This window comes from Labeo rohita, chromosome 6, assembly GCF_022985175.1.
Source record: "Labeo rohita strain BAU-BD-2019 chromosome 6, IGBB_LRoh.1.0, whole genome shotgun sequence".
Lineage (NCBI taxonomy): Eukaryota > Metazoa > Chordata > Actinopteri > Cypriniformes > Cyprinidae > Labeo > Labeo rohita.
The window spans coordinates 25,049,328-25,072,912 of NC_066874.1; the positions used below are offsets into that span (position 1 = coordinate 25,049,328).

The 23,585-nt window shown below is 37.0% G+C and overlaps 3 protein-coding genes across 3 annotated transcripts; all 3 read right to left on the minus strand.

Annotated features, from left to right (window-relative positions):
* Positions 1 to 727: 727 nt before the first annotated feature.
* chchd4b (coiled-coil-helix-coiled-coil-helix domain containing 4b) lies at positions 728 to 3,410 on the minus strand. The gene is made up of 3 exons (XM_051112463.1): positions 3,216 to 3,410; positions 2,007 to 2,105; positions 728 to 1,917 (listed from the first exon to the last, which is right to left on the minus strand). The coding sequence occupies exons 1-3, from the start codon at positions 3,235 to 3,237 to the stop codon at positions 1,571 to 1,573; spliced, it is 468 nt and encodes a 155-aa protein (XP_050968420.1). The 5' UTR covers positions 3,238 to 3,410; the 3' UTR covers positions 728 to 1,570.
* Positions 3,411 to 3,917: 507 nt separating this feature from the next.
* Positions 3,918 to 9,250, minus strand: sec61a1 (SEC61 translocon subunit alpha 1). The gene is made up of 12 exons (XM_051112459.1): positions 9,088 to 9,250; positions 8,103 to 8,170; positions 7,946 to 8,011; positions 6,950 to 7,028; positions 6,703 to 6,834; positions 6,478 to 6,587; positions 6,234 to 6,387; positions 5,990 to 6,150; positions 5,682 to 5,879; positions 5,365 to 5,556; positions 5,213 to 5,289; positions 3,918 to 5,131 (listed from the first exon to the last, which is right to left on the minus strand). The coding sequence occupies exons 1-12, from the start codon at positions 9,092 to 9,094 to the stop codon at positions 4,945 to 4,947; spliced, it is 1,431 nt and encodes a 476-aa protein (XP_050968416.1). The 5' UTR covers positions 9,095 to 9,250; the 3' UTR covers positions 3,918 to 4,944.
* An 8,110-nt stretch (positions 9,251 to 17,360) lies between these two features.
* Positions 17,361 to 23,233, minus strand: ip6k2b (inositol hexakisphosphate kinase 2b). Its single transcript, XM_051112461.1, has 5 exons — positions 22,724 to 23,233; positions 20,991 to 21,207; positions 20,311 to 20,459; positions 20,012 to 20,187; positions 17,361 to 18,800 (listed from the first exon to the last, which is right to left on the minus strand). Exons 1-5 carry the CDS (start codon positions 22,944 to 22,946, stop codon positions 18,273 to 18,275), a joined length of 1,293 nt encoding a protein of 430 aa, XP_050968418.1. The 5' UTR covers positions 22,947 to 23,233; the 3' UTR covers positions 17,361 to 18,272.
* Between the last annotated feature and the right edge of the window lie 352 nt (positions 23,234 to 23,585).

Consider the following 23,585-nt stretch of genomic DNA (forward strand, 5'->3'; position numbering starts at 1 on the left):
CGATTCCTCGATTCCGAGGCGTTGGGAATCAAGAGTCGAAGGATGCAGCCTTGCTCGCTAACAGTGATTAGAAGTTCTGATTCGTTTCCACAGAAGGTTCTTTCGGATAGATCGTTTTAATGAACCAGTTCAACAACGATTCAGAAGTTTTACAGTGAAACGGCCTTAAATTGTCCACAGTGGGTCTTGATCCTATTTCCATCTTAAATAAAATGCGCTTTTTTAAACCTTTCTATCAGCCAAAACGCCGAGAGATTTTTACTTTTATCTGATTGGTCTGGTTATTTTGATTGGTTATTTTTACACATCATTCAGCTGAACTGTGCCGTTCCATTCATGCAATAAACGCATGTCCACTGCGGCGCTGTGGGCTATGACTAATTTCATGTGGAACGCAGACAAAATTACAATTTAAATACAGACATGTATCATAATTGTCTTTAAATAAAGCTTCATATTATGATAAGGCTACTTTCTAAGACCTTTATATCCTACAGTCATGGTGAAATGAGGTTCCTCCAGAAAAAAAAACAAGAATCGAAAACAGTGAGGAATCGATTCTTGGAATCGAATCTCATCGATTCCAGAACCAGGAGTCGGAATCGGACTCGATTCTATAATTTTCGGAATCGAACAGCCCTACCTGCCGCCAAGATGCTCCTCTGTCAGGATCATGGAAAGTGTCTGTCACAGGGGTGGATGGACTTATTCAAGCACGTTAAAAATATTTATTAAAAGCTTCTTTGTTTATTTTCACATTCTTGTTTACAGCATTATTATAATAGGTTGTATATTCATTTACTGGGAGAAAACTGGTAGTTGCTATGTGAAATTACACATTGATCACCCCCATATAGTCTAAATGGCATGATCCTCGTTTCATAACACCTTTGCGAAGATTCGAATGTGAGATTGGTAGTGGAATCAGGCTCATCCTACCACTATTCGGGGTCACCCCTAATTTACATGTACTTGCTCAGATACCATGTTTGACACAAATTTGTCCCAGTTAACATCACACACTTTTACAGACGTAAGTATGTATGTAATAAATTTACACTTAGGTTACGTTTATTGTAGTAACAAAACAGAGCAAAAAGTGAAAAAGGAGTATCCACCTTATTTTTTGTACATTTTATGGGTTTGGCTTTTGGTCTCATCCACGGCCAGCTATATTTATCTGTACAAAACAGCTTGTTTACTGCATGTTGTTATTCTTCTCATTATTACCCTATAGCGGCTTATGAACCACAAGTCTTACCCATAGACTTACTTCCGCGTTGAAGAATAAGGTGGATAAAAAAAGAACAAAATTGAATATGAAGTTAATATTTTCCAGAACACACTATAAGAGAAGTTTTTCAAAACAGCCTTTATATGGTTATTTTTTCTGGATGGTCCAATATTTTTTTAAGATATCATGTTATATATTTCAGGATTTCACATTTAATCTGAACATAAAATGTTTTGGAAAATATATAGTCTATGTTATGTCACTTTCTGAATTTATCAGTCTTGCTAAAAACATATAAATAATAAGAGTGGAATAAGAGATTGGTTGTTCTCCAATTTAACTAGCTACAGGCAGCTGTGAAGGCATATCATTTGTCTCAGTGGGTAGAGGGTCAGACTCTTTGCTTGTGCTGAAGTCAGAGATGGAAGGGGAGTCTTTTTGTTCTGCATCTGATCCGGGATTGTCACTCTGAAGATCATCTTTTTGAGGGAATATTTCGGGATGTTGCCGAAAACAATCCTGCAAGCTTCTGAACTGCTCTAGACAGTCCGAACCCTTCACTTTTTCTTGACTATAATGGAAGCAGGTGAATGCAGTCTTAAACTGCTCGCCACACACTCCACTTGCCATCCCCCCTAAACACGGACAGTCCCAATTTATCTCACCACTACGCAAGATGAGACCTGAACACAAAGAGAAAGTGAGGTGGATATAAAATAAAAAGTTACACAGTACAATCTCAGAAAGGAAGCATTCCTTTTACATCCATCACCTTGTTCTTCATGGTCCTCATTTGGATCGTCCTCAACCAGTTTCACAGTGCTAGGAATTTCATGTTCTTCCTTGGTAACAAATATGACTTGGTCCTTCCCTGTACAGAGTTAATGATGACAATTGTCAAGTAAGTAAATAAGTAATTAATACTACAAACAACTTGCTGACCAGGCCTACATTTATTTGATCGAAAACACAGCAAAAGCAGTAATACTGTTATTTTTTTTACTATTTAAAATAACTGCTTTCTATTTGAATAGAATTTTAAAATGTAATTTATTTCTTTGATCAAAGATACATTTTCAGCATCATTACTCCAGTCATTCTAATCATTGTAATATGCTGATTTGCTGTTTCAAGAAACGTTTCCAGGATTCTTTGATGAATAGAAAGATCCAAAGTTCAGCATCTGAAATAAACAGCTTTTGTAACATTTTACACTATGCCATTCAAAAGCTTGGAGTCATTTTATATTATTTTTATTATTATGCTTTAAACTGATCAAAAGTGATGATAAAGACATTTATAATGTTACAAAAGATTTCTAGTGCACATAAAAAGTTCTTCTGAACTTTCTATTCATCAAAGAAACCTGAAAAAAAAGTCTATTCAGCCGTTTTCAACTTTATAATTATAAATGTTTTTTGAGCAGCAAATCAGAATATAATGTGACTGCAGTAATGATGCTAAAAATTCAGCTTTGAAGTCAAAGGAATCAATTATATTTTAAATATATTAAAATAGAACACAGTTATTTTAAATAGTAAACATATTTCAAAATTTTTACTGTACTTTGGATCAAATAAATGCAGGCTTGGTGAGCAGAAGAGATGTCTTTAAAAAAAAACATTAAAAATCATACTGTTTAAATATATAAAACAATGTTTTTTGAAAATAAAAGGTTGTGGTAAATTACCAAAACTTTCACACTTTTTTAATGTTTAATTTTTGTTACACTGTTAATTTTCGAGAGTTACTGTTACATTGTGTAACATTAATGTTCATGTGATTTATATCTATTTCTGGTTAATGATGTGTTATTCCTAGTATATAACATTTCCAGTTGATCAATTTTTGTCATTTTTGTGTTTTGTGCTCCCTTGTTTGACCCTTGATTCTTGTAATACAACAATAATAATATATCCTTAATCATTTGGAATAATGTAACGTTAGCTAAATCCATTTCAGGAATCGACTCTGAATTTACCTTTCCCGTTGATTGCAGTCATTTCTGAGCAAAAGCTCAGTGCGCTGATTTTCCAACGTTTTGTTATCAATATTTTGCGGTGCCAGCTCTAAAAGTTTCCAGTTCATCAGAAACGATCAACCACTATATTTCCGTGCTACTGTCATTCATTACCCATATGGTCATGCCGCTTTAAAACGCACGTTATCAAATCAAATATCATGACGTCATAAACAGTAGACGAGGACCACACTTTTTTGCCTCTCAGATTGCCTGTAAGAAAATAATTAACCCACTCCTCTTGGAGTTGTACGCTTTTGAAAATCATTTTAGCACACTTCTTGTGACACTTAAAGAGCTTAAGAAATGAATAGAACAGTATTGTTTAGAATTTTAAGTTTAAACGACTTAAGTCAGGAACACTTAAAGTATAAACATCCAGTCAGTTCCTGACCTATTTTCACAACAGGGAACAGCCATAGTATTATACACGAGTTTTCTGAAATATGGCATTTCCTTTGTAGATAACATAGCTAACATAATTCAGAGGACTTATTAAGTACTGCTGGTGTTTTTTTAGAAATCTGTATAACAACTCAAATTTTAGCATGTCATCTGTAAAAGGAGAGAGACTGAGCCATGTTTACATTCACACAAAAAGATTGTTTTATAGTCTCCATTATTAAAGGTCCAGTAAGTCACGCTCACAAATAAAACACAATCTTGTCTCCCAAAAAATGAGTTTTTATTGAGAATGATCAGACTCTGCTGAATATATTTGTTCGGAACATTTCTTTTTACATAGTCAAAAAAAAAAAAAAAAAAAAAAAAAAAAAAAGGAAGGATTTATTTTACATGGTTGCACACTGCATTAAATGTCATATATACAGACACCCAATGATACAGTAAAAAGGGCTTAATTTTGAAAGTAAACAGACTTCAGGTGTAACAAGTTCTGTCTGCCTCTAAGCTGTCACTACAGACAAGTACTTTCAAAAACAGAAAATCCTTGAAGCATACTGTGTCAGATGTATTCTGTACAAAAGGATTCCAGCGTAAATAAGTACACACACACACAAAAAAACCACACCATTGGTGCCACACTGTATGTTGCATTTCACCTGTTGTAATGTTGCCTTGTTTAGAACTGACAAGCTATTCTGGGACGACTCTGTTTGGTTTTCATATCTACTGCCCTAACTAAATCACATAAACAGCTATTATTTGGGGGAGGGGGGGGCCTGTCAGCTGCAAAACTGAGATGTAGCAGAAACAGTTTGTGTGTGGAGACAAACTTGGCAGTGTCGAGTAATTCAGTTCACTCAACATTAGCAATACTTTCTGGAAAATCCTTTTAACCTGGCATGACTAGGATCAAACAGGAAATAAACATAGGGTGAATGAAGGGATTCAGTGACACATAGAGATGCAGGAAGGACAAAATGAGAAGGGAGAACTCCTGAATATTCCTAGTCAGAGCTCACAGAGTCCATCTTTACCGTCCCACCACTGAAGTTCAGCTTAATCACTGAATTTTAGAAACGTTTTGCCACTTCTGACAAATAGGAGAACGTGCTCAGCCGCAACTAGGGACTAAGAACACGCTCTCCCAAGACAGCATTCGTGACAGACCATTTTAAATGTTCTAAACGCACCGAAATAAAAAATAAAACGACAACAATCATAAAAATAATAAAAGTGTTTATAAGGTGTCAGCAAGTATGTGTGTGTGACTTGTGAGTGTCCTTGTTTAGAAGAGTAGCGCTCCCATGCTGCCAACTTCACTCTGTTCCTTAACAAATATTTCAAAGTACTGATAGATGATGGTAACAGCCAATAGGATTCCTGTTCCAGAGCCGATGGCACCCAGGAAGTCAGCCATCACTGAAAGGCCTCCAATACAAAGTCCACCAAATGCAGCCGCTGTGGGGATGTACCTGAATAACAGAAAGAAAGTGTAAGGTTATTGAAGATCCTAAAAAGCAAGTATTTAAAAACCTAATGTGTTTGTAACTCACCTGTTGAGTTCATGAACCATGGAGGTCTCTCTGTGTCCTCTCATCACCATCTGCTGTTCTTTCAGCTGCTTGGCCACCTAAAAACACACATACAGATTAATATCGAATATCCAAAAACAACACTGATAAATGAGCAAAAACTAGTAACTTACATCTTTGGCAGATGATCCGGAAACTTCAATCCAGGTCTTAGAAAAGAAGGCACAAGATCCCAGCATGAACACAATGTAAATCACTGCATGGACTGGGTCGTCAAGCACAGAACCAAATGACTCCGGAGGAGACAGATAGTAACACAGACCGCCTACAGGGTAGGCGCGAGCTGGACCTCCAGACGAGGTATCCTACAATATCGACAAAATAAAAAGTGGTATTAGTAGAGTTTTCAATCTCTTCTGCCTAGTTCTATTTGGTTTTTGGACTGTATGCTATAAAACAAGATAAGGATACAAGCACTGGTGACACTTACAGACCAAGTCCCCAGGAGGTTGACCAGGAAATTGCCACTGAAGCGAGTGGAGAGCATCTGAGAGATGACGTACAGGTTAGAAACCAGAGCAGACTGCAGGATGATGGGAATGTTGGAGGTGTAGAACAGCTTGATGGGATATGTGTTGTACTGGCCACGGTAACGTGCAGACTTGATGGGCAGGTCAACTCTGAAGCCCTGTGGAAAACAAAATTTAAACCAATTTTTAATTTCAGTTAAGCAATTACATCTTAGCATCAACTCATTACATATAAGTCTTGCATATTACAGTATTATGGATAACTGACCTGGAAGTATATGACCACTGCAAAGACGAAGACTGTAGCAATGAGGTTCATGAGGTTGGGCAGGTTCTGTCTGTAGAAGGCTTCCCTCAGTGCTCGCACTTTATCGGTACGAGTGGCCAACAGGTGGAACAGAGCAATAATGGCTCCCTCAAATTCAGTACCTGTACATACACAAGCAAAATTCAGTCAACATCACTACAAAAATATGGTTTTAAAAGGAGCTGCTGATGTTCTGAAGGCATACCTCTGCCTGTGTTGACTGTGGTTGGGCTGAACGCTTTCCATACGATTGTCTCACAGATGTTGGTGGCGATGAAGAGAGAGATACCAGAGCCCAAACCATAACCTTTCTGCAGCAACTCATCCAGCAGCAACACGATCAGACCGGCCACAAACAACTACAAGAAGAGCACACAAATGTAATTACATCTCTTTCTCATTTACAAACTCTCTAAACACAAAATACACGTGTGTGCGTGCTCTCTTACCTGAATGATGATCAGCAGACAGATGCCAGCACCCATCTCTGAAGGGTCTCCATACATTCCAGTCATGACGTACACAATAGCCTGGCCAATGGTGATGATCATACCAAACACTGAAAAAATAAAAGGAATTGCCATCAACATGGTAATTATAATAACTAATCTAAAACTATTTAATACTATTTAATTACATGTACATGCAATACACTCAAAACAACAAAAAATTACATTTCTGTGCTCCATTGAAAAGCGCTCTGTCTTTCGGTGTGTCTCCAACCTCAATGATTTTAGCTCCAGCCAGCAGCTGCATGATCAGACCAGAGGTCACAATGGGAGAGATACCCAACTCCATCAGAGTACCTGAAAAATACAGTCATTAGTAAACTTTTGGATGACAGTATATATTACCTGCTTCAATAAACTAACTATGATTCCTATAAAAATAATAGTCTTTCATGTACAGAAAAAGACTTACCTCTGTTGGATGCCAAGATGACTCTCATCCAGTAGAATGGATCTGCGGAGTCTGAAGACATGATCCCAAACAGTGGGATCTGAGAGAGGAAGAGACACATAACACAAGCTCTTAACCTCATTTTTATACACTGAACCTAACTAGAGCACTAAAGCACACGCAAGTGCTATTTTCGTACACTACCAAGCAAAAGTTTTTGACCAGCAAGATTTTTAACGTTTTTTTTAAAGACATTCTGCTCACCAAGCCTGCATTTATTTGATCCAAAACACAGCAAAAACAGCAAAATTCTGAAATATTTTAATATTTAAAAATGACTGTTACCAAATTGAAAATATTTTAAAATGTAATTCATTCATGTGATTTCAAAGCTGAATTTTAGGATCATTACTCCAGTCACATGATCCTACAGAAATCATTCTAATATTCTGATTTGCTGCTCAAAAAACATTTATTATTATTATGTTGAAAACACGTGAGTAGAATTCTTTCACGTTTCTTGGATGAATAGAAAGTTCAGAAGAATAGCATTTATCTGAAATAAAAATCTTGACTACAAGCTGGTATTGTATATAATGTTACAAGAGCTTTTTATTTCAGATAAATGCTTGTCTTTGGATATTTCTATTCATCAAATTACTTGCTTTCAACATTGATAATAATGATGATAAAAAAAGGTTTCTTGAACAGCAAATCAGCATATTAGAATGATTTCTGAAAAATCATGAGACACTGAAGACTGGAGTAATGATGCTGAAAATGTAGCTTTAATCCCAGTAATAAATTACATTTTACAATATATTCAAATACAAAGCAGTTATTTTAAACTGTAAAAATATATCACAATATTACTGCATCTGCTGTATTTTGAATCAAATAAACGCAGGCTTGGTGAACAGAAGAGACTTTAAAAAAAAAAAAAAACATTAAAAATCTTACTGTTCAAAAACGTTTGATTGGTGTACATTTAAAAAAAAAAAAAAAAATCAAGCTTACCTGACAGCAAACAAGAAAGATGAACAACGTGATGGCAGTCCATAGTACTTTTTCTCTGAACTGAATCTGAAAAACAAACATAATTATGAATTTAAAATGCAGGTCTGTGAATAAACTAGTAAAAAATATAACATGACATATGTGTACAATGTTATACCTTTCTTTCCGGTTTCTGTATTTCTGGCAAAACTGCACAAAATGGTTTTATAACCTCCAAGAACTTAACTGGAAATAAAAAAGAAGAAATGTTAAATGTTAAGGTGAAATGCAACATTTGGTGCTACAAAATAAAACAAATGACAATATCACAATGCAACAAAACATGTACTAAACCATATTCCTTCATTGTATCTTATCACCTCAATATGAGGAGAAAACTGAGGTTTAGTAAACACACACACAAAAAAAATCCCTTTCTTCCCAAATCCCGTATTGAGCTACTTAAGACAACAGTACCCAATCTAAAGCGTCGTCATCATTAAACCGATGGGCTAAAACTCATATTTACGACCTTTAATACTCCGTCACATGAGCTCAGATTTAATAACACATCAATTTCTCTAATTTTATATCACTCGTATTCATGAACTGCCAAGCAATTATCACGTTAAACACAGAATTAGATTCAATTAGCCAGCTTGCATTATTTGCTAGCCTCTATAGTATGTCAATTTCCCTCTGGTATGGCAATCCAACAAAATACTAAATACGTTTATCTCCCAGTATTAGCTTTTAAATACATTACAATAAATATCTAAAATAGTTGTTTACAATTTTGTAAAAGTACAATGCAGACGTGTTACGAAAGTAGCTAACAAGCTAACGCTAGCTGTCCGCAGCATTCAATCATTAGCCACCAGAAAAGCAATGCAAATGTTCATTCACACACGAAAAACAACTGATGAACCAAACAAAGAAACTAAAGCGGAATTGAAATGCATTACTTGCAGTAAAACACAGAACTAACGTTAAATACATACGAAGTAAATAAATCTTACATCAGCCACTCAGGTTTCAATCAAAGAAAGCTGAATGGCTAGCATGCTAATGATGCTAACAGAACTCTAGTGTGATTTAACAGCGGAATCGCATTGATTAACTCCACTAAACACACGAGAAACGTTTCAAAACACTGCACTCACTCGCCATGGTGACGGTCCCCTGAAATCACGGTTACTATCTGAAGTCCCAGTAAGCTGTAAACGGATAGTCCAGCGCTGCCGGTGCGCTTCGCCGCCCGGGTGAGAGAGAAAGAGAGAAACGAGAGAGCTGAAGGGAGGAAAGCGCTTTAGAGACACGTCAACACTACACCGACTCTACTACACGTCAGATGAACAGCAAGTCGCGGTTGATCTTGTGTTTCACGTCATTCAATAGACCAAGTGGGTTATTTGTGCAGCTTTGTAGGTAAATTTCCTACAAATGTTTCCAAGCGTGCCACTTCGATTATAAAAAAGAAAAAAAGAAAATGAAGTAAATACAGACATAAAAAAGTTAACTTAGCTTCAGGTTAAAGTGGGTAAAATAATATTTATGATTTATGAGTATTTATTTTCATGTATTATTAAGTAATTATTAAGGTTTTATTAGAGTATTAAGAGTAGTTGTAGGTATAAGTGAAAAGGGTTTACGTTTAACGAAAAAAGATTAAAGCGGGAACTATAAACAATAAAATAAACACAATATACTTCCGGGTAAAACAGGTTACGCTTTGATGTATGTATCCAGAGAGCAAATGGAATGAGCCACTAGTGACGTTTGAATATTTTCTATGGTGTGTGATAAATTATTGTCCACTTCATTTATTGTAAAATAAAATTCTGCTCTAGTACAGTTGATTATAGTGAAGCGGCGAGGACAGATTCTTAAATTAATCGACTGTCAGCAAGTCTTGTTTTTCAGCTGTTATCTGTGATATTTATTTACTTATATATTTATTTACTTTATTTACTTAAAATAAATAAAACAATTAACTTTAGTTAATCGCAGATATTGCCTTACTTACTTCCACAGGCCAAATTAGAAGAACTTAGAGTCATAGTTCATAGTTATTTTTACTGATGTTAAATTGCATTAATTCAAATCCAATTAAATTCCAAAAATTTAAAAATCCAGTTAAAAACAGTTTTTTTTTTTTTTTTTGTTCACCATTGGGGGGGTCATAGTTAAACTATTAGAACCATTAGATAAAACTAAATGTTAAATTAATATTTCTTTGTTCCACAGTTTCTTTCGCTAACCAACAGAGGGCTCCAGGTTCTTAGCAAATAAATGTTTGTGTAGTATTTTTTGTCATTACTCAAGGGTGGACATTCACTCACTGAGCATCACATTGCAAGAGTTGGTTATGTTTAATTATGAGGTAGTATTTGCCCTCGGAATTAATTTCTGGGGCATTTTACCGGTACAGTACTTTTTTTTTTGGCATGTATGTTCATTGTCAGTTAACATAATTTTTAAGCTGTTACCTGTCAAATGAAATATAAAAAAAAAAATCTAAATATTTGCCTCTAATTACTACCATTAAAGCATTTGGTATCTGCAGAGAATCTAAACCAATTCAAAACCTATAATAGGCCTAAAATGTTATTTTAAAAACATGTTTACGTATATATTTAATGACATAAAACATTAAATATGGTGTGCTTTTTTGACACAGTCATTTAAAATTCTCTATTTCTTACCCACGTGGCATATTATGTTTACTTTCTGACCCTTGTTTTTATAAAACAGGGCCTGTTGTAAATATTATTTGCTTTTACTGATTAATAGACTGTTTGTGTGTGATTAGGATGGTGTTTTGATGTGGAATTGATCCTAGAAATGTATGCTACATAGTGCTTTAGCACGGAAAATTTGCTCTCTCGCACAGATGCAGAGGGTTTTGTCTATTTTTGAAAACAGCCATGAGGATTTCAACCACTGCAATTCTGCAAACTGCTTTCTGGCTGCATTTTCCCGAATAATGCAGATTCGCTGCTGTCGGTACACACACACACACACACACAGATAGTGACTGTTGAACAGTGGGCAGTTCTGTCCATTGTGATTACGTAACTTAATTTGCCCTTACAGGACAACACGCCAATGTATCTGTCATTTCTGCATTCCTTCTCTCTATTTCGTCTCTCTCTTTCACACAATCAGATTCAAACTTGTTCACATTCCAGATACAACACATTACAGTCAGACTGAAATTTAATTAACTTGCCAGACAATGTCAGACATTATTTGGACAGTCCTGTCAAAGGTCATCGAGAGATGTTGTCATCTCTCAGTATAATCTCAGGCTGAACTTCTACATGGCAGACAGGCATTTATGCTTTCCATGCGCTGCATTTAGATTATGTGACAATCATGAGACCATAGTGTCATCAAAAATACTTATGATGACACTAACCGTTATCTCACAGCTGGAAACTGACTCTCTTATCCATAACACATTATAGTGAACACATGGCTTGTGTGAGACAACAAACTACCAACACTTACGTAAGACATCGATTTGAACTAAGGCAAGACTATAAATACAGTTCATTCTCATCACAGCACTTTATTCAACATGCTAATATTGATATTTGATCATTTTGTTTTGGAGTAAATCAGTTATCCATTTCACTTAAAAAAAAAAATCCATGTTTGTATGAATGATTTAAATACAGTTATATACAATGTACACAGATTTTTATAAGTAAATCTTGCTATCTCTCTAAGGAATGTGTAGTGTGTTGGTCACACCCTTTTTTCCCATTGTGTGTGTGTGTTTTACAGAGAGGGAAAGGGTGTGACCGCCACATACCAACACAACCATATTATTCTCAGAAGAAGAACTTCCAGTTTAGAGTTTATCACACTCATACTATTCTCAGATACGTGGGAAGATTGTGATGTCATGGGAGTTGTGATGTCATATAATTAGCAACAGTGATGACATAGGTGTCATGTTAGAAGCAGTTCTATAAGTACAGTCATGGCCAAAAATATCGGCACCCTTGCAATTCTGTCAGAAAATGCAACCCTCGTCTCAGAAAACTGTTGCAGTTCCGAATGTTTTAGTACTTACATGTTTATTTTTTTTGCATTGAAACACAAAAAAACTGAGAAGAAAAGTCAAATCTGATACAATTCCACACAGAACCCAAAAAATGCACTGGACAAAATTATTGCCACCCTTAACTTCATATTTGGTAGCACCCCCTTTGGAAAAAATAACTAAAATTAATCACTTCCTGTAACCATGAATGAGTTTCTTACACCTCTCTACTGGAATTTTAGACCACTCTTCTTTTGCAAACTGCTCCAGGTCATTCAGATTTGAAGGATGTCTTTGCCCAACTGCTGTTTTGAGATCTCTCCAGAGGTGTTCTGTGGGATTCAGATCTGGACTCATTGCTGGCCATTTCAGGACTCTCCAGCGCTTTGTTTGTAACCATTTCTGAGTGCTTTTTGAAGTGTGTTTCGGGTCTTTGTCCTGCTGGAAGACTCATGACCTCTGGTGGAGATGCAGCTTTCTGACACTGGCAACTACGTTGTCCCCAAATTCTTTGGTAAAAATCAGATTTGAAGATACTGTTCACACAGTGAAGGCATCCAGTGCCAGAAGCAGCAAAGCAACCCCAAAACATCTTTGAACCTCCACCATGTTTGACTGTAGGGACTGTGTTCTTTTCTTTGAAGGCCTCATTTCTTTTTCTGTAAAAAGTGCCATGATGTCCTTTACCAAAAAGCTCTACTTTTGTCTCATCTGTCCACAGTACGTTCTCCCAGAAGGACTGTGGTTTTGTCACAAAAGTTTTGGCAAACTCCAGTCTGTCTTGCTTTTTTATGCCTTTGTGTCAGCAGTGGTATGCTCCTGGGTCTCCTACCATAGCGTCCCTTTTCATTCAGACGGCGACGGATAGTGCGAGCTGACACTGTTGTACTCTGTGTCTGCAGATCAGCTTGAATTTGTTTCGAAGTTAATCGGGGTTTATCCACCATTTGAACAATCCTTCGGTGTAATTTTTCATTAATTTTGCTCTTCCGTCCACGTCCAGGGAGGTTAGCTACAGTGTCATGGGCTGTAAACCTCTTGATAATATTGTGCACAGTGGACACAGGAACATTAAGATCTTCATCTTTTCTCTCAAATCCACAGACAACTCTTTACACTTCTTTCTTTTTTCCATGCTCAGTGTGAAACACAACAAAAAGGTTGAGTCAGCTTTTCTCCATTTTAACTGGTTGCAAGTGTGATTACTATGTTGCCCACACCTGTTACTTGCCACAGGTGTGTCTAAATACAAATCACAGGAGCATCACATGCTTGAAAAGCAATTATTTCTTACAATTTTGACAAGGTGCCAGTAATTTTGTCCAGTCCGTTTTTGAGTTATGTGTGAAATTTCACCAATTTTGACTTCTCTTCTCTGTTTTTTGGTGTTGTTGCAGTGCAAACAAAAACAATAAGCACGTGAATACCAAAACATTCGCAATTGGAACAATTTTCTGAGAGAATTGCATTTTCTGACAATTGCAGGGGTGCCAATATTTTTGGCCACGGCTGTATAATAGGATCCAGTAAACACCTACAAACCTATACATATATTAATGTATAGACACACAAAGAAGATTCTGAAAACACAATGTACTCTATGTACTTAATATCATGTGTTTCTATAGTCAGATAAAATTAATAAGTAATATGAAAACCACAATTGTTTTTTGACACAAATTCTACTTAGAACATTGCTGTGAGTAAACAGATTCGGATTATACTAGATTATTCCAGATTATAGGCTACCGCTGTCTCTGTTGTTTTACATGACACGCACACTGCAGTCTCTGTGGGACTTGTTGTTTGTGATGATTCATTAGTGGAAAATTTGAACGTCATTCTGAGATTGTGAATTATGTTAGTCATAAATCACACCTGCATGTCATAGTTTACTTTAAATAGTGTAAAAAGATTCATTTATACACATTATGTAATTAAGATACCATCCTAAACAAGCTCAATCTCAAACATGCTATTTAGGGTGAAGTGACATCAGACCACATTAGTAAACTAATATGCATATGTTTGTTCTCTGCCCTGTTGGCAATGTATACTTTGCCCATAATATTTGTCAGCAGTTCAAAGAACTTTGACCGGCCGAACTGAATGTTCATTATCACTGCCAGGTTAAACAACTTTCTCTCTTTTGCTCTATGCTGTCATTCTTCTCACTACCAACCTTATATCTTTGCCTCCCTTCTATTTTATTCATCACTCTCATGTTATCATTCTATCTTTATGCCTTTTTATTCTTTTATTCACATTAGTGGAGTGGATGTAAGAAATGCACACCTGCATACTGTTCTGTGCCCTGTTTAATCATTACCTTTAGAGTGTCCAGCTAAATGTACTGTTACTGTGAATAAAGTGTGTAGGTACTTTCTTCAAAACTGTCTTATAAGTATCTATTAAAAATACAACCTTATATGGGGAACAGAAAATGGGAGTGTGTGGGATGGACATGTTGCTAAATTAAAACTGCTTCATTGTTTCTGCTGCCTTGTTGATAAGAATGGACAACCTAATTAATTAGATAATCAGAAGATGAACGTGTTGTGTAAGCTTTGTGATAACACATAACAAGGTCCCAAAAGAATGATTGTAAGAGGAAACGGTTGCATGTCTGACCCCACGTACAACTCATATTTCAGCCTAATAAGGTTTCATGATGTCAGTTAAAGGAATACACCCAAAAATTATGTCATTATTTATGCATTCCATTCAAATTGTGAAATATTATTTTTCATGCATCATAAGGACTTTTAGGGGTTTTTAACTCCCTTCGATAGCCCTTGGTCTCTCTTAACTGCCCTTGAGGTAAGAGCTGTGAAATGTGTGTTTTTATTTATATTTCAGTCATGTTATAATAATTTCTGAAGGATCATGTAACACTGAAGACTGAAATAATGGCTGCTGAAAAGTCAGTGCTGCCATCACAGGAATAAATTACTATAGGGCTGGGTTTTGACACAAATTTCATGATTTGATTCGATTCTGATTCACAAGCTTGTGATTCGATATGATTTCCAATTCAAATTGATTTAATCGATTATTTCGGATATATCAGATACAGCACATACCAAATTTCCTCAGAAAAAGGAAATTTGGAAGAAAAAAATCACATCCATTGCTGAAAAATATACATGAGAGTCCGCAAGTACTACATTACTATAATATTGAAGGTTAAAATTACCTGATTTATTTACAAATGCTTAAATGACACTCAGTGAAGTTTTTATGGACTCATAATAAAGGTACAATTACATAGGCTAATTATATTTCTACTCTAATTCATTTTTTTTTTTTTTTTTTAAATATAAACCTTTAAATGGTGGCTTTCATAAAAAACGGATTTATTTAAACAGATTAAACACTGAAGAACAGCAGGCCTAAAATTACAATTAATATGTAATATGGTGCATATATATAGCATGCTCATCTCTAGAGATCATTTTTCTAGCTGACTACCGAGATTATGGTCACCTAATGTTTTTTTCTGAGGTAAATGTGACCTTACATGACATATTAGCCACGTTCACACAGCAGCATAATATGGTTGTCAGTCCTGTATTTAAGTCTTTAATACGGTTACGTTCACACGCAGTACGTTTATTTACGGGTGTGACAACCGCATTCTATAACCGAACTCACAACCGCATTCTTGGAATGTGAACGTAGCCATTGTTTACAAACTGCTACATTGACGTCTTCGCGCGGTTGAAACACTGTTTGAACGATTACACGAGACTGGATACGGATTTCGGTAAGACATTGTTTATTGTTTAAATACTGTAACCAAATTGATTTTATTGTATTTTATATCATACAAATGCAGCCTTGGTGAGCATTAGACTTATTTCAAAAACAAAATATCTTGTTAAATCAAACCAAAGCCCTTGTATCTTCGCTACAAATATAAACGCTACTCTATGCATATCAGCATTACATAACAGTGAAGATATGGCCTCTATCTTTTAGTGTATTTATGCCCCCAAAAAGATTTCTAGGTTTTTGGGACAACTACCTTTTCCCCAATCCCATTATGCATCTAGCTAAAGATACAGAGATGGTTGCCATAGTAATCCATCATTATCACAAAACCCATGCTCACAGCAACAGTTGAGGAACGAGGATATCATGGCAGCTGTAAAAAGACGATATTCATTCAAACAAAACTTTAGTCAAGGCCACAATGATATTAGCCCCTAATGCCAGCTATTACAACTACATTAAAATATAGGCCTACTGAAGGTGCGTAATTCCCATAAAGCAAAATTGTAAAAAAAGTCCAAAGGTTTTCAACCACCACATTTCTGAAGAAAAACATATATACATGAATGTGGAAGAAAAGTGAACTGTGCTATTTAAAGCATTCCACGTCATCTAATCAGACGTTTCCTGTCTCGAGGGGAAATGTAGCAATCATGACTACTTGCAAACTATTTGGCGTCTTCCATCTGTGCTCTGTTTGGATGACTCTTGTACAGCATTCCATGTATATTTTCCACTCAGTGTTTGTTACCTGGTAACAATTTTACATTTCAAACCAATTGCTCTCTTCCGGAATGCGTTCACAAGCTGACCCGATTCAGAACGTGGCGATAGTATTTCCCTCTTACGAGTAGTTTTCCGGCATTTAGAATGTAATCCAGAGCTTTACTTGGGAATGTGAGTGCTAAACAGCTGAGACAATCACGGACTGCGCTAAGGACACGAGAGGACAAACATATACAGCGAATGACCTGTAAAACACACTATTTCACATCATACACAACATTCGTACTTAAAAGAGCTCACATGAAGAAACACACAAACAAGCCACTACAGTCTGCATGTACATAGTTCTAACATACAATCTAGCCCAAATCCCTCACACTCCTGCGCAAATACACCCACAAATAACAGGCTTAGAGAGTGCTTGTGGAAAGCTTTTAGTGAAAGGTTTAGCAAATCCGTAATATGCCTGCTGGGGCTCGGTCAAAGCAGCTGTGAGCTGTACATCTGGTGTCCGAATCCAGTGTCCTTTGACAAATGAAAGTGATGTGGGTTATTTATAGTTTAGAAAGGCCTTCGCTTCATTATATCTTGAATTAAGAGCATGCATTTGAACCATGTACACAGACCAGGGTCTGAACCAACTGTACAAGTACACTGCTGTTTACACATTGGTAGTCATAGACTTCGACTGAATTTAATCTGCCTTTGGAGGACTTGCTGCATGGATATTTGTTTCAAGTAAACAAACACATGCGCTAACCGGAGTGCTAATATTAGTTGGCTTTTGGTACTTGTCTAGTATCAAAAAGGACATATTGTACTCATGCTATAATCTGTTTTTTTTTTTTTTGCGAAGAAAAACCACACAGTGAAATAACAAGCTTCAAAATGTACCACAACAAAACATTTCTTTTTATTTTGTTTCATGTTGTCAAAAACAGAGAAAACCATGACATAAAAATCATTTCTCTACCTATATCACTTACATCATAGGGTAGAACTAGGATGGAATGTCACATATCCATTCACATTTGATAGAAATATTCTTATAAATAAATAGGGTTCTCTTTAAAGTCTCTGGAGTGAGGATACTAATCTTCAACACGTGGCTATGGAATGAAGAGGATCCAAGTCAATGAAATATATTAAAATGTCCAAGTGAAAAAGTCTTTTATGATCAGGAATGTGGAAAGGATTCCCTTTTCCACACACGTATTATTCCCTACAAGAGCAAAGTCTCTTCCCTTGAGTCCTGCAGGGTCCTAGTGTTTCTAAAGCACCTTCATGTATGTTGCTTAGTTGCTTGTCATATCATTTTATGATTGTGCTACCGTTGCTACAAACCCACCTCTTTTCAAAAGGTGTGTAGAACATCATATTTTGCAAATGTCTTTGTATAAACGTCTCTTTTAATGTAAGCATCAGCTTATTTCCCTTATCTTTCATAGATGAGGAGAACAAATAAAGATACACAAGCAGATGAGATGTCACAGAAACTCATCTACCGCCGCCCATCTGTGATTCGGGGTGAGCGAAAACAACAGGCATGGCGAGGGACCGCACTTCTTCACCTCAGTGAGAAATTACAAGAGTTCAGTCCCTTCAGCTCCGGAGGGTTTCTGGGAATTCAGGATATTCCTTTGACCCTCACCTACGTGATGGCTCCCCGCAAGGGCTATGAAAAGCATAGCAGGGCGAGCTAAGCGTGAACTTTAAACCCTGATGGCATGGTCAGGATGTCCACGGTTATGCCTTGGCATGGCAAATGCACAGTAAGATGTCGCACAAGAGCGTTTAGTCGTTGCTGTGCTCTTCAAGCTGGGACAGAATGCTGATAAGATTCTGCAGGCCGAAGATGTAGCCACTGTCTCCACCTTCATGAACGATGCCGTCTTCTCCATAATCACGACACGTCGTGTGGGCGAAATCGATCATCCGGACGTCGACCATTGGCGAAGCGCTGCTGGAGTGATCTCGACGTCCTCCGTAGGCTCCTTCCTCATCATCGTCCTCATCTTCATCATCATCCTCTTCATCTTCCTCCTCTCCTCCACGAGACGGCCGGGATCTGGATGGGGCGGGGGGTGGAGCACCGTCGTAGATGATGAGAAGAGAGGAGGAGAAGAAACGATAGCTCTCACATGCCTCCAGCACTGCTCTCATCTCTCTAAGTCTTTGCAGCACTGGGGTCAGAAGTTCTCTGCGCAGAACTCGGCCGTCGCTGAAGAACTGGCACAGCGCCTCTTTGAAGCCGGCCAGACTTAGCTTACGCCCGTGATACTTGTTCATGAATATCAGCTGCCCTGTAGCGCTGTGATACACCTGTTAGGAGAAATACAGAGCGGAATTAGATTTAGGGTTGTACTAATCACTAACACAAGGACATACAAGTTTACATACACCTTGCAGAATCTGCAAAATGTTCATTATTTTACCAAAATAAGAGAGATCATACAAAATGCATGTTATTTTTTAATTAGTATTGACCTGAATAAGATATTTCACATAAAAGACATTTACATATAGAGAAAATAATAGTCGCACTTATATAAATGACACAGTTCAAAAGTTTACATACACTTGATTCTTAATACTATGTTGTTAATGATTCTGAAGTGATAGTTGTTCATGAGTCGCTTGTTTGTCCTGATCAATCCTTCAGGTCCCACAAATTCTTTGGTTTTTCAGCATTTTTGTGTATTTGAACCCTTTCCAACAATGATTTTGAGATCCTTTTTTTCACACTGAGGACAACTGAGGGACTCGCTGATGCTTCAGAAGGAAACGATGCATTAAGAAAATGTTTTGAATCTGAAAATCAGGGTAAATTTGACTTATTTTGTCTTCTGGGAAATGGGTAAATACCTTCTGTAGCTTCTAAAGGGCAGTACTAAATGAAAAAAACAAAACAAATCTATGATATTTAGGCAAAATAAGAAAAATGTACACGTTGAAAAGTTTTCACCCCCCCAGTTCTTAATACATCATGTTTCCTTCTGAAGCATCAGTGAGCGTTTAAACCTTCTGTAATAGTTGCATATGAGTCCCTCGGTTGTCCTCAGTGTGAAAAGATGGATCTCAAAATCATACAGTCATTGTTGGAAAGGGTTCAAATACACAAAATGCTGAAAAACCAAAGAATTTTTGGGACCTGAAGGATTTTTCTGAAGAACAGCAGGCAGTTTAACTGTTTAGGACAAACAAGGGACTCATGAACAACTATCACTAAACAAAAAAAAACACAGCTGTGTATCATTTAGTTACTTAGAATTAACTAATTAGAATTAGTTACAAGAATCAAGTGTATGTAAACTTTTGAACATTTTTATAAATTCATTTATTATTTTCTCTTGTGGGCTGTATGTAAATATCTTTTGTGTGTAATATATCTTATCCAGGTCAGTACTAAATAAAAAATAAAAAATAACATTGTATGATCCCTCTTCTTTTGGTCAAACAATTAACATTTTGCAGATTCCACAAGGTGTATGTATACTTTTGACATGAACTGTATTTAAAAGATGTGTAGTTACCTGCATGCCACAGAGGCGTACCCCAATTGAAGAGGAAGTACTTTGTTGGCATTTGCGAATCTGATTTGCTTTCTTCTCCTCAGAGGCATCGTCCCCATGTTGACGTGTTCCCATCTTCAGATCAAGAACGCATGGAACCCTGTACCGCCATGTTAGATTCTCCAGCAGAATAAATTCTGAGAGGGGTTATGGGTCAAGGAAGAAATACTACAAAACTGAATATCTGATTATATAAACATGCCTGCCAACAAGATTTTTAAAGCTACAGTGCTCATTTATAAGCTTGTTAAAAAGGATACTGTGTTGGTTTCTGTGTTTGGAGTTCTCCTTCATCCTCTGTAGGTGTTGCTGGTGACACTGCAGACTCCAAGGGTTGTGTTTGATCTGTGGAACCACATTTTCTTTCTCCAAACTGTAGTATAAAACCTCTGCCTTATCATCCCGATTACTAAAGATCAGAAGAGGAAGAGTTAACAAATTCAATCACGTGCATGTGAGTGTGCCAGCTTTTGAATTATACGATAAGAATGTGGATGTAACTGTTCAAAGGTTTGGGGTCTGTAAAACTGTGTAAAAAATGTGCTTTTTTGCTCACCAGGGCTGCATTTATTTGATCAAAAATTACAGTAAAAACTGAAATATTATTACAATTTAAAAATAACTCCTTTCCATTTCAATATATTTTAAAATGTAATTTATTCCTGTGACAGCAAAGCTGAATTTTTGAGTCTTGAGTGTCATGATCCTTCACAAATCATTCTAATAAACAGACTTGCTGCTCGAGAAACAATATTTTATTTTCTTCCTAAAATTTTGTGGAAACCATGGTACGTTTTTTTAAAATGTAAAGGTTTTCACTGATATTTTTTTTAAATTAATTTAATGCATAATTGCTAATTAAAAGTATACATTTCTTTACAAACATATCTTATTGACCCCATACTTTCGAACAGTTTAACAACCACACGTCCTCCCTTACCTTTTGCCTTTGTCCTCTTTTCGGCTTTGTCTGACTCTTTCGTTTTCTGGTAACAGGCCTGATGGTTTCTTTTTCCCCCACTTAACAAGCTTATTCTTGGGCTCGCCATCAGCAGAGGGCTCTTTGTTATCCAAATCAGCTGGATCGCTGTGTAGCGGGTATGCTATCAAACACAGATTCCCCTCTTCATCTTCCTCAAAACTCACCGACACCACACCTGGAGAGAACACGAGGGAGAGACAGAGAAAAAGAGACACAGTGAGTACACTGGATGTCGTATTGACGCATAAACAACATATGATTCACACATGACGAATCATATGATGATTAAAAAATGTCTTACCCAATCCGGCATATACTGTACTTAAACAAAGGGATTGAGAAGGGAACGAGTGTGTGTAGATAGTGAATATTCAACAGCGTGATGTAAATGTAAGAGTGTGGGAGAGTATTTTGCATGCCTTCTAGTGCTAAGCAGAAAAAGACACACAAAAAACAAAGGAGGCAAGAGGGTACAATTCAACGAGCGCTTTTATTATCACTCATCTGCAAGATTCCCACATCAGATATCAAATACAAGAAAGAAAACTTGATAGTCTGAGCTTTACAGAAAGTGAAATTTACATTTGGTACATTCAGAACACACATCAATACATGAAGCAAAAATGCACATACATACAGTCGCATGTGGGCTAAGACCTGATTTATGGTGGTATCTCATGATAACCATAGATGGAACTAAGCATCACAAGGGGATTATGGGTAGTTATTTGGGTCAGGGGGATACATAGACATAGAAAGAGAGAACAGCAAAACCTTTTCAACATTGAATGAACATTAAAAACAATTATTCCTAGCACAGAATACAAGCTTTAACTGCTGAAACCTGTCTGTAATGGTTACGCACATGTATGTGTGTGCGAGACTCGGGCACTAGGACCCTGCAGCCTCAACCTCTGCAGTCACGCTAGAACGATGACATCAGTAGCAGTGATGTCACGTCTCTGCACCAACGCTCATACACACTTTGGCTTATGCTTGCTGAGTCAGAGAACATGTGTGGTTAGTCTCTTTCAGTATGTGTCAGGCTTTATGGTGAGTAAGAAAAACACGGCCGAGCCATATATTTGTGTAAAAGACAAGCATGTTAGCATTGTAAGTATGCACAAGCATGTGAGAGTGTGTCCGCATTCTTTCCTATAGGTCATATCCTCTCTCTGCCTGACAGCTTTTTTTAGTCCTACACCCTTGCCCAGTCAAAGACACCGCCAAATACACCGCAAGAGATGCCAGTGTGTCTGTGTGTGTGAGTGTGTTTAAATATATCAGACTAAAAGAACTGAACATGATATTCCATCTGATGCCATGAACATAAATCTGTGTCCAAAAGTGTTATGAGAGTGTAAGAGAGTGTATGTGTCTTATAACTCTTTGTATGTATCTATACATTTAAGTATCGTAATTTAAATGTCATTCAATGGGTCATTCAATCAGTTACCGCATATGAAAGTGTGTGTGGCCTTGTTATAGGAGTCACACTGCACTGTAGAAAACAAGTCAGTGTAACTCATTCATATGAATTCCTCAAAACAATATTATGTATAATTTTATGAACAGAGTGAAAAAACAAAGCAAGAGAGAGGAAGGAAGACTATCTCACACATAAAATAGCACATTAACAACAAAGTGGCTGATTGGTTGTAATGGTAATGTTCTGTTAAGTATCCACTTACCTTTGTACTGTGGTGTGAATTTGCGTATCTCGGGTGGCAGGCTCTTGTAAAACTGGTGTTCTCTGGGTATTAGTGGTTTACAGATGGTCTGTTCCCCGAACCGCAGTACACAAGAGTGGCCGCCGACTTGATGGACAAACGGTTCCAACATCACTCCTCCTTTCATTTCTCCTTTCCCCGGGTATCTACACCCCTCCATCAGCGCTTCTAAAGCCGGACTCATCTTCCGTACACATCCGTCTCTCTCAGGCTGATCTATTGCTTTCTATTTGTCTGTCTGTGTTCTCCTCTTCTGTTGTTCCTGTTTCCTTGGTGGCACTTCAGGCACAAAAGGCTGAGGGAAAACGTATGAAAAGAAAAATATTCCTGTTTTTTCCTTTTAAAGCAATATGGAAATAGTAATCCAGAAGGAGTTATGCTATAAAAATGTGTTTAGCTAGGTTATTTAACACTGCGGGAAGACTGTGAGAGTGTGTCTGTCCCTGTCTCTGCTGTAACTGAGAGATCTGTTCTAAGCAGGCAGGAAAAATATCACAACAGGTCACATGGTTCCACCCCCCTTCTGAAACTCGGCCAATCAGAGCAAGGCAGCTGTTGTCGGGTGGGAAGTGAGAAAGGGGAAACTGAATAAACAAAGGGACAGGAAAGAGAGAGAGAGAGAGAGAGAGATAAGTGGGGGGTTGTTGGAGTTAAAGACCAAAACAAAGAGATGAGGAACAAGGAAAGGAAAGAGAAAGTGCACTGTCCTTCTCAGCAGTTCTGATGAGGAAACTGAGATAGCTGAAGCATGGAAAACGGAAAATATAACCAGACATTCCAAGTCTGTATTCACAATGGATATTGAAGGGATTGCGTTACACTA

Coding starts and splice junctions, on each gene's coding strand:
- chchd4b (XM_051112463.1), bottom strand. CDS start 3,237: ATGACTGCAATCAACGGGAAAG. Junction 2,106..3,215: donor GACTGCAATCAACGGGAAAG/GTAAATTCAGAG, acceptor AACTCTGTACAG/GGAAGGACCAAGTCATATTT. Junction 1,918..2,006: donor TGAGGACCATGAAGAACAAG/GTGATGGATGTA, acceptor CTTTGTGTTCAG/GTCTCATCTTGCGTAGTGGT.
- sec61a1 (XM_051112459.1), bottom strand. Junction 5,557..5,681: donor ACCTCCTGGGGACTTGGTCT/GTAAGTGTCACC, acceptor TCGATATTGTAG/GATACCTCGTCTGGAGGTCC. Junction 5,290..5,364: donor CCGGATCATCTGCCAAAGAT/GTAAGTTACTAG, acceptor GTGTGTTTTTAG/GTGGCCAAGCAGCTGAAAGA.
- ip6k2b (XM_051112461.1), bottom strand. CDS start 22,946: ATGAGTCCGGCTTTAGAAGCGCTGATGGAGGGGTGTAGATACCCGGGG. Junction 21,208..22,723: donor ATTCACACCACAGTACAAAG/GTAAGTGGATAC, acceptor TGTTCTCTCCAG/GTGTGGTGTCGGTGAGTTTT. Junction 20,460..20,990: donor AAAGAGGACAAAGGCAAAAG/GTAAGGGAGGAC, acceptor TCTGATCTTTAG/TAATCGGGATGATAAGGCAG.